Raw genomic sequence first — 11,464 nt, forward strand, 5'->3', positions numbered from 1 at the left:
TATATATATGTAAATAAACATATGTAAAATACAAATATTTGTCACAATAATTTAACCTTTTTAAACATTAAAAATTAAAAATTAAGATTAAGTTGTGTACAATATCTGATTACTATTTTCTTGTTGATTACACCACCTGACATTTTTTAAACCTTTTTTCTGTACATACTTGTTTCATTTTACCCAAATATTTTTTCATTCGTTCAGTCATGTAGCACAATATTTGACGAATAAGCAGTGATTTTGTGACCCTGCTTCAGCCCCTCACCTCTGTACCCTCTCGACCAGGAAGTCCACTCAAACCAGATTCACCCTAACAAGAGCACAAAACAAGTGATTTTCAGAAACGGTTATAAAATACAGTTTGTTAGTCTTGATTCCTGTACTGTTCGTTATGAGAAAGTGTTTATGAAATCTAAAGTAGAAATAGGAAGTGACAAAAACACAACGATATAACTAACCTTCAGCTTCCTCATTATATTTCCAATTGCATCCACACAAGCAAGCACACGGCAGAGAGAATGACAGATAGACAGCAGTAATAAAAACAAAATACTGACCTTTTGACCTTTAGCCCCAGGGGCTCCATCCTCACCTGGGCGACCCTTCTTTCCCTGCAGGGGAAATAGGAGAAAGTGTGAAGCTGTGTCAACTCCACCCAAATGTTTGCTCAATAGAAAAATGAATGACCTGATGGGTTTATTAGACCCATAAAACTAACCAATCAAAATGTAGTGCATGCACTTAAAGGGATAGTCCACCCAAAAATGAAAACCTGTATGCATTTCTTTCTTCAAAAGAAGATACTGTATTTTGAAAATTTTTTGTAATCAAACGGTTTCAGGTCTCATTGACTTCCATTGTATGGATAAAAAATATGGGACCCGAAACTATTCGGTTACCAACATTCCTCAAACTATGTTCCTTCGTGTTCCACAGAAGAAAGAAACTCGTATGGGTTCGGAATGACATAAGGGTAAGAAGATTTTTGGATTAACTATCCCTTTAATTTTCATAGAGGACACATAACAACAATTTGGCAAGTGACTTCAAGGTTTTATTTTATGTTTGTTTATATATTTGTTATTAATATTTTGATTTATCTTTTATTTTTATACGTTCAGCTTTCATTTTAATTTATATAGTTTTAGTTAACATTAACACTGATTTATGTTTCTGAACTACCTACTGTTTGAGGACAAATTGTTCGCCAGAAGTTTCCTACATCTAACAAAACCACCTATTAGGAATGTACGTTTTTTTTTTCTTTTGCTAAATATTTCGATTAAAAAAAAAAGATTTACAATTTTGTGAAGTTAATTGTTTTTTTAACCAGTTCAAATGAAACAATTCTTTAAAATAAACCAAACAGCACTATGAATGAACAAGGACAGTCTATGAGTTCACTTGGCACCTGGTCAGTGCTAAAAGTGCTGGCCAGAGGAGGTTAAACTAATGAGAACAATTACTGAGGCCTGTAATTTATAGTCATGAGAATGTGTGGAATCCCAGAGAGGTGAAAGCACCTGGATAATGATGGTTAGGCGTCTGTCAATAAATAACTGACTCTAACATGATCCGGCCTTCTACACACTTCAGGTTAGCGTTATAAACCGTGTTAAAAGAGTAATCAGTTTCATATAATTTCATCTCAAGTCAGTCTGAATTTGTTCAGTGCATCTATGTTATCAAACTCAGTTCAAAGTGGTAACTTTGAAGACTGCATATAATTCGGCAAGTGACACAACGGCATGCGTTTTGTGTCTCAAAAATGCATGGACAAAATGCTAAATAACTGCAAAAATATATATATTACTAAGGCCATTAACCCGTCATAGGCAGGTGTAGCAAAACGTTAATTTCGGACCCGTAGGTGTTTGAAAGTCAAGGTTTTCAGCCAAAACATGCAATTACATTCTCTTCACTTTCAACAGTCTGAACATGAAGGAGACTTCTTTTGAGGAATCTTATTTTGTGATTTGCCCAAGGTGGTGCTGAGGGGTCCTGACAAAGACGATAATTATCCTGACTTTTACAAAGCAGAGCAGTTATCCAAAATGTCAGAATCATGCCTGTCTCTTCCCACTGTTGACATTCCTCAAAGGAATCCGTACCGTCTTAGGAATAGAAAAAAGGAGAAAAATGCGCCTGTGGGCTCGCGTGGAAACACCGTCCCATGTTGGAGGAAGTTTGAAGTGAAAATACTTACCGCCGGGCCGCTAGGTCCTCTCTCGCCCTTCTCGCAAGCACACTTCGGGGACAGAGGACACTAAATATAGAGGAAAGAGTGTAAATAAATGGAAAAGGCAGTTTTATTTGCTTTGTTTCAATAAGGCAGAGATGGGGAAAAACTACTTTCTGGCAGAAAAAAACAGTGTGTGTGCGTGTGTATGTATATATATATAAACTAGATACATAATAATTCAGTGTAGAGACTCACATCAGTGAGTCATCTTTCAAATCTGTTTATTTCATTTACTAATCCGAGTGAACTGGTTCAATAGAATGAATCAGACTTTCTTACTCTACCCAATAAGAATATGGGAGAATAATTAGCTATTCCTCAACACTGCAGTAATGCATATTACCATAAAAGACTTTTAATATTATTTACTTACCCCATCGTTTGCCAGCTGAGCCTGTGTAGAGAGTAACACGAAGAAAATTAGATTCTGTCCAAATTTTAGCTGCTATATTATAATTGCCGCTCTTTGGCAAGCCTTTCATTTGTGCGGTTTGGGTAAACAGTACGAACAGTTAATATCAGGCCATACATTATACAAATCTCCCAGAGCAACAAATGTGATTAAAGGAAACGGTATCATTTAACATGCCTAGTCTTGCTTTCCATTGGAATTATATCAAAGTGTTTCTGTACAAATGAGAAAAATTAAACCTGCAGGATATATATCAGTATAACAGCAGGAATGGCAACAAGGATGTATGGAATATATAAACCCAGATGCATGTCAGAAAAGCAACAACAGGACGTGTTTACTCTAGTTATAGTAAATGAAGTGTAGAAAGGCTAATCTTTAGGTGTCAGGGGTCCCAAAACACTAGAAAAACAGCACATCATTATTTTATCTTCTGTGTGTCCAAATACTTATCAAATACAGTGTCAAATGTGGTTAGCTGGTCTTGTCTGCTTTAAACTGGTTTAGCAGGTCTCCCAGCCTGGCCAAATGGCAAGTCCAACCATAAAAACCAGGCCAATTAAGACCAGCAAACTGATTTTCCAATTATTCATTTTGATATTAATTTTGAACGATCTCCATATCATTTTTGAAAATCCCAACATGAACTGTTTACTCTGTCAGCGTTTTATACACAGCATAAGAATAACTCTTTTGAATCGGTAATTTGATTCTTAGTGAATCAAACAGCAGAACCAATACACAGCACAACAAATAACTCTTATGAGTCAACTCAGTTCTTTAAATGAATCATTCAAAAAGATTCTTCTTTAAATGAATCATTCAAAAAGATTCAGACGTTTGAATCAGTCCGAGGGATCATCTGAATGGACCCAATAATAATAATACTAATGTAAAAGAAGATCAAACAGAAACAGTATATAACAATTAGTCAATTTTAAGAACTGAGTCATGAAGTGTGCATTTGGATTGAATTGACCACATCCTTGTTTGGAATTCCAGATGACTCTTTTGAACCAGTTCTTTTTAGTGAATCAAAAACATACAGTGCAAACAATACTAATATCCAGAGCAAAAAAAAAAAAAAAAGATTAGTTCACAAAGATTCAGCAGTTAGCTACCTTTTGAATCAGTCTAAAATGGACACACCCTTTTCAAGCTTATATTATTAACTGGCTGTGTGAAAATGTATGATACATCAAAAATGTATGATAAATCAAGTCAAATCCTGGAACTAAAATGGAAGCTTGTGAATTGAAATGGAATGAAATCTGTATAGATGCCCAAACGTGTACACAGAGCTCTACTATGCTAGTTGGCTGCTTCGCTGCTGGAGAAGTGTTATAGTAGCTTGTAACTCTTATAACGCCTTCACTCTTGAACAAGCCCAGACAGAATCAGGAGACTTTTTGCATTTCCTGAACTCATTTTAATGAAAAAATGGTTACACTTTATTTTAAGATGTTCTTGTTACAGTGTACATTTACTTACTATATGGTAGGATTAGGGTTTGGCTTAGGGTTATATGCGTAATTATGCATTAAAGCAATAAGCCCCAAGAAGCCGTGGTTTACAGTGAATTTATAACAGCAAAGGGTTGTTGTTAGGAACGACGTGAAGCGGAGTGCCTAAAACCCCCTTAGCTGTTATAAATTCACTGTAAACCACGGCTTCACGGGGCTTATTGCTTTTATAAAACGGTTATTCCATATACGTAGTAAGGTTTCACAAAATAAAAAAGAGCAAATAAAGTGTAATGATATTAATAAAAACATTATTCTTCCGCCAAACAATGTAGTTCCTCAGAAACAGTTGTGGTTCCAACAAAGTGGTTGCCGAGCAACACACAAATGTAAACAAAGGTGTATAGCTGCGTCCCAAATGACGCACTATACACTATGCACTCATACATTATGTACTTATGCACTATGTACTCAATCATGTAGTGAATGAATTATATAAGGTTATTTTGTCATTTATAATCGGAGTCTGATAGCCTCTCCCCCTTCGTTACGTAATTAAAGCTGCGACAGTTGAGTGCATGAAGTGTCCAACATTCCACACTTCGTTTTTTTTGGTTATTTAAGTGCATCATCCGGGTGTTTAAAGTGCTCTTTTTCTTTTTGGAATTTTCAGTGTGAGCGCACTACTCACACTATTTATACTATAAAACATCATAGAATAGTGCATAAGTACGCGATTTGGGACGCACGCTATGTTTGTAGAGTAATTTACAACAGCTTTGAACTTGGCTCAACCAATCAGAATCAAGGACCGGAACTCTCCGTTTTATCAAATGTATTGTTATAATAGAAAGTACAATGTAACATGTGTAACAAGGACACCTTAAAATAAAGTGTTACCAAAAAAAATCTGGATTTAAACATGGTAAACAGTAATAAGTGAAGCTGAATATACCCTTATTGGTAGCTGAAGCCAAAATAATGAACACAAATATACTCAAGTTGCTGGAATGAGTATAATTTGAGCAGTTCTAAGAAATTTGTGAAGAATTTTGTGTGGGCCTGCCTATGCATACAGTATGAGAACAGAATGAGTGATTGGCGAAACCATACTTACAATCTGAATTATGACTTTTTCCATGACGTTCGTGTCCTGTAGATTATAGAGGAATTTGGTGGCCGGCGTACTGGCCAGCAGTCTCAGGTTTGCTGTGTTGGCAGGTTCATTGGCGCTACGGGTGATGCCAATCGTGAAGACCTTCACACCCTGGTTCTTTGCGTCAGCCATAGCAGAGAAGATATCAGGGTTTCTGGGATGAAAAGTCCCATCTGTGAGGAGCAGGGCGATCTTGATGCTTTCAGGGCTCGATTCTTCCAGAAATATCTTGGTCATGTTGGTGATGGCGTAGGTGGTGTAAGTGCCGTGGCCGATGTAGGCCATCGGCGCGATGCTGCTCTTGAAGTTCTCCGAGCCTTTCCACTGTTGGAGGGTCTGCTCGATAATGACGTGGCTGCTGTACTGAAGCAGGGCCGCTCTCCAGCTGAGTTTGCGAGCTGTGTCCAAGCGGATGCTCTGGAGGCCTTCTATAATGTCCATAGTGAACTGTTTCTCCTGCTGGTGGTTGTCCTTGGCCGTCTCAGAGCTGTCCAGCAGGAAGGCCAACTCTAGACCGCAGTCCTCGTCCAAGATGGCTGAGGCCACAGCATGGGGAAAAAAGGGAAGGACTATCAACTATTATACAGTTGGGTAAATTCAGAATGACTCCTTTTTATTTTGATTGGATAGGCAGGAATTTACTGAGTTGCAATTCGAAGAAATTCAACACAGTCAAACAACAAAGGAAATTCATTAGTCCACCATATGTTTTGTGACAAAACATAAATAAATACATGATTAATTTTGACTAATTATTCCCTGATATGTAGAATATGATTCAGCATATTTCTCTGTACTAAGTTTAATATTGTCATTAAGTAACACAGCTATCAACACCACAAAATGGCCAACACTTTGTTTTCAGATTTAAAAAAAAATAAAAAAAATAAAAAATTGATATATTTAATAAATATATAATATTTGATAAAATATTGTGTAAATTAGATGTTACATATATTGAGTAAATTACATAAATAGATATGTAATATTTCATAATATATTGAGTAAATTAGACCATTGTGGGAAATTAAGTGCTTTATAAAGTGAAAGTCAATTTATTATATAAATTTTTTTTTATAAAATATATTAGTCAATAATAAAATAATGTGTGTGTGTGTGTTTGTGTTACCGGAAATATCTAATATGTTGTGCGTAAGATAACATTCATAATGCATATTAAGAAAACTAAATATTTTATAAAATATTGAATAAATTAGATATATTATATATACTGAGTAAATTAGATAAATTAGATACATAATATTTTAAGTAAATTACATTATATAATTACATATTAGAAATATTGAGTAAATTGGATAAATTATAACTTTTTGTAAAATAAATTAGATCATTGTTCATATAAAACTGATCTATAAAATAAAAGTTACTTTATTTAAAAACAATCAAAAAGTAGACTGACTGCAGCAATATGCATTTCTTTACATGTCATTCCATTTTTCATGCTTCATTAAATTCAAATTCCAGAATTCCAGTTTTGCATCCTTACAACTTTAATAAAATTGGGAATTTAAAAGGCAAATTCACTTCTGAATAGTTTCTGAATAGTGCTCAGCCCTGCCATTTATCTAGCTATTTGTCTTTTTTTTTTTTCTGAAAAAGTTACATTATTCCACAATGTTTCAGAAAATGTCAATGTCGTCTAAAAAAAAAAGAACTCTAATCCTCCAAGTCTCCTAATGATCCTTTTTGGACTCATGAAGCAATGCAATCTGTCATCTGATCTTACTTTCAACACAGCAGCTCATCAGTCTTCATGTCACCAGTGACAAGACATGGCCTACCGGCTCTTATACAGATATGAATAAATCATGTTCATGTTAGGAGAACTGAACACCTCAGGGCTCCAAAATCACTACATCCAGACACATCCTCCTCCTAGACGGCCTTTAAATATGCTGCTAGTATGTCTAGTATGTCCTAACATGACATTGCATGTTTTAAGGCATAAAACTAGCTTTATGTTTCTTAGACAGTATGAGATGCACTGATGGTGACCCATGAGTTTATAGCTCATACATAGTAAAGAAGAGAAACAAATATCCTTATTAGGTGTCAAGAACAACCACATTTATGGGTAAAGTCAACATCAAATGCATTTGCAACCCATTTTAGCTTCATAATGTGACACAACTGAGTGAAACAGGATATTCAATAAGAAAACATGTAGGACAGGACTTGATTTTAACCGTTGACAATTGATTGGATCATTACAAATCAACAATATCCACAACAGACCATCTATATAATGTATTTATTCTACTAAAACAATGCATGCATACTGTCACACAACAAAGAGATGCCTCACCTTGACCGTTGTGTTTCTGCAGAACGGCTGCCGTCTGTCCTCTAGTCTTAACTCTTGTTGGTCCAGTTTTTTCCTCATAGAAATCCTGAGCCCAAACGCTCAGCAAAACAAAACACAACACAGACCAGCTCAACGTATGAGCCATGACTGCCACTCCTGCAAAAATCATAATATATTAGTATATTAATAGAAGCTTGAAAAGAACATGTCCAGATCACAATTTACCCCAAAATCAAAAGAGGAAAATAACATTTTGCATGAGGGGAATTAAGCTTATTTCAAGGCCATTGATTGTTATTTTCTTTATTTTATTACATTACAAAACCATTTATAATACACATTTTTTTTTAAATTGCAGCAATGCTTAAATGTCACAAAAATAATGTCACTTGCAATGCAAAAATATTTTTTTTCTCTCATTTTCTTTATGCAAAACACATTTTCTTTCTCTGCAAGATCACATTTCATGCCAAAATCAAAAGACAAAAATTAAACATTATATTTTTCACAAAGAGAATTAAGCTTAGTTCAAGGCCATTGATTGTATAAATAAAATGGCAATACGAAATTTGGCAAGTCAAAAAATGTCCTCAAAATATTATATAATGATTTTCATTAGTGTGAAAAAATATGGGGGGAAAAATACATTGAATTTTTTCCAAAAAAGTATTTACAGAACATGAAAGTATTTGTTACATTATTTCCTTTAGTTGAATACATTACAAAACATTTATAATAATGCAAATGTAAAAATTGGTAAAGAAAGCATGCTTAAATGACATGAAAATGTCACATGCAATACAAAACTATAATTTATTCTCATTTTCTTTATGCAAAACACATTTTCTTTTCTCTGCAAGATCACATTTCATGCCAAAATCAAAAGACAAAAATTAAACGTTATATTTTTCACGAAGAGAATTAAGCTTAGTTCAAGGCCATTGATTGTATAAATAAAATGGCAATATGAAATTTGGCAAGTCAAAAATGTCCTCAAAATATTATATAATAATTTTCATTAGTGTGAAAAAATATGAAAAAAAAAATACATTGAATTTCTTCAAAAAAGTATTTACAGAACATGAAAGTATTTGTTGCATTATTTCCTTTAGTTAAATACATTACAAAACATTTATAATAATGCAAATGTAAAAATTGGTAAAGAAAGCATGCTTAAATGACATGAAAATGTCACATGCAATACAAAAAGATCATTTATTCTCATTGTCTTTATGCAAAACACATTTTCTTATTTTCTTTGTGAATTAATGCATTTTTTCCTCAAACATGAATCAATAAATGATTAACAAATTCCAAGGGCACATAAAACCTTTAACTCACACTGATATTTTTTTTATACAAACCTGCTTGGCATGTACTATACATTATAGTAGTATATTACCTTCCATAGAGACTTAATTACCCGACTAAAAATGCAAAGCTCAAAGACAGCAATAAAAGAAAGGCTCATATTTTTATTAGATGTTGAAAAGTGACTCACCTTTGGCAGCAAAGCCTCTTGCCACAAGCGTGCAGCGCAGGTGTGCAGCTCAGCGTTCCTCAGGTGATGTGAGAGTGAGTGAAGCAGACTCTGAAGTGAGTCAACAGAAGTAGACGGCATCCTCAGGCTGTCACAGCCCATTTCCCTCCCACTTTTAAGGGGAGGAGGACCCACCGAACTCTTTTCTGCATGTCTCCCCTCAAGACTGCAGAGAGAGTGAATCTAAAAGCGTACTGCAATAAGCACTATGCACCTTTTTTCCAATTATTTCATTTGAAAAAAAAATCCGTATTTAGGCCTAAATGCAAGATTTGTGTATTTGAATTGCACTTCAAATTTCCTTCCATTTGGACAGTTTCAAAATAATATGATGCATATTTGTCAGTCCTACATAAATGAAACAGATTTCTATAAAAACGGAATGTTTTAAATGCGTAGTAACCAGGTTTATTCATTTGTCATCGATGAATCCAATTTGTTTCAATTTCATAAATTTTAAAGGGGTCATATGATGCTGCTAAAAAGAACATTATTTTGTGTATTTGGTGTAATGAAATGTGTTTATGCGGTTTAAAGTTAAAAAAACACATTATTTTCCACATACTGTACATACTGTATTCTCCTCTATGCCCCGCCTTTTTGAAACGCGTCGATTTTTACAAAACTAATCGGTCTGAAAAGCGAGGTGTGCTCTGATTAGCCAGCTATCCAGTGCGTTGTGATTAGCCGAATACCTCAAGCGTGAGACGGAAATGATACGCCCCTCACCATACTGTGATGATGCCGCCTCAAGCACGATTTGATAAAAGACTAGCAAAACAGAAACAGATATTCACTAAATATTCAAATATGTTATTCAAATTAATTAGAATAAACAATTTTTCCACTTTACGGATAGAGCGGTACATTTTATAAAATAGAAAAATAAAACAGAAAAATAGCAGTATGGCAACAAAAAAAGAAAAGAGGAATGTTTGCAGTTTATATATTATCTGGGGCATTTTTATCACTTTTGGTGACATTTCACCCCCGAGTCCCAGTTGGTTTCTGACCCGAGTGTGAGCGTATGTGACCTGTGGCCAAAGTGCAAGTATGATACAAGTGTTTGCATGTCCAGAAGCCGAGGCTCTTTTCTTCAGCTGTGCTTCGGGTGACAGGGATTTCAGTTTCAGACTCCGCAGGCTATGAATGACACTCTGGAATGCTTTGTTTCTGCAACAGCACATTTTACCCTCTCAATGCCATTGTGAACCATCAATAAGGAGTATGGTAGAAAACTATGAATGTTAGAAATCAGAAAATAAATCTCTTTTTAATCTCAACAGCAACAAGAATGGAGAGCTAGGACCTGTTTCATGAAACAAGTTTACCAAATAAGCCAGGCTTATTTCAGTTAGTCCGACTTATTTTGAACCAAATCAACTGACAATATGTCAGACTAACTGAAGTAAGCCTGGCTTATTTGGTAAACTAGTTTTATGAAACAGGCCCCAGAAGTTTCTTTCTTCTCAGATGTTCTCCTAAGAAAAAGACCCCAGCGTTAATTTTTTTTTACAGTTTTTGCCAGCTTTTGCTTTTTGGTGGAAATATCCTTTCAATTTAATCAATGTCAAATTTGTTATTTTAGTCGGTTATACTCACCTAAATTGGCATCTGTTTTTAGTCAATGTAAATAACATATTCCCAGCGATAACATTCTTAGAACTATGGCTAGATTCTCTCAAAGATCTGAACAAATGTAACAATCCAGTAACATTATTAGTATGTTCATTCAAAGCTTTTTGATGTTAACAATGTTCTCAAAATGTTAGCGCACACACACACACACACACACACACACACGCACACAAATTATTTATACATTGTTTATAGAAAGTTATTTTTCTGAAACATTATTTGTGACCCTGGACCAAACCAGTCATAAGAGTCAATTTTTGGAAATTGAGATTTATACTTAATCTGAAAGCTGAATAAATAAGCTTTCCATTGATGTATGGTTTGTTAGTTTAGGGCAATATTTGTCCGAAAATCTGGAATCTGAGGGTGCAAAAAAATCTAAATATTGAGAAAATAACCTTTAGGGTGGGTTGCACCAACAAGGATTAAGCTTTAATCTAGATTAAATCAAGGTTTATCTAATAATTCCGTTGCACCAAACTTTAAACCTTGTTTAAAAATAAGCAGGATTACATTTAAACCATCATCTTGATCCTGGATTTAATTTATATTTAAGATAGATTAACTTTAATCATGTTGCTCCATAACTTTAAAGGGGTCATATGATGCTGCTAAAAAGAACATTATTTTGTGTATTTGGTGTAATGAAATGTGTTTATGCGGTTTAAAGTAAAAAAAAACACA

At 34.5% G+C, this 11,464-nt stretch overlaps 1 protein-coding gene across 1 annotated transcript in view; it reads right to left on the bottom strand.

The window, feature by feature from the left end:
- LOC107744832 (collagen alpha-1(XXVIII) chain-like) overlaps window positions 1-9,172 on the bottom strand; it is a 34,484-nt gene extending 25,312 nt beyond the window's left edge. The window contains exons 1-7 of the mRNA XM_016558654.1: window positions 9,104-9,172; window positions 7,603-7,758; window positions 5,238-5,812; window positions 2,619-2,639; window positions 2,210-2,269; window positions 561-614; window positions 269-313 (exon numbers count right to left, since the gene is read on the bottom strand). Of these exons, the coding sequence (XP_016414140.1) occupies window positions 269-313; window positions 561-614; window positions 2,210-2,269; window positions 2,619-2,639; window positions 5,238-5,812; window positions 7,603-7,747 (900 nt within the window). The 5' untranslated portion in view covers window positions 7,748-7,758; window positions 9,104-9,172. The remainder of the gene's footprint in view (window positions 1-268; window positions 314-560; window positions 615-2,209; window positions 2,270-2,618; window positions 2,640-5,237; window positions 5,813-7,602; window positions 7,759-9,103) is intronic.
- Between the last annotated feature and the right edge of the window lie 2,292 nt (window positions 9,173-11,464).

This window comes from Sinocyclocheilus rhinocerous, unplaced genomic scaffold (genome assembly GCF_001515625.1).
Source record: "Sinocyclocheilus rhinocerous isolate Xijiao unplaced genomic scaffold, SAMN03320098_v1.1 scaffold528, whole genome shotgun sequence".
Lineage (NCBI taxonomy): Eukaryota > Metazoa > Chordata > Actinopteri > Cypriniformes > Cyprinidae > Sinocyclocheilus > Sinocyclocheilus rhinocerous.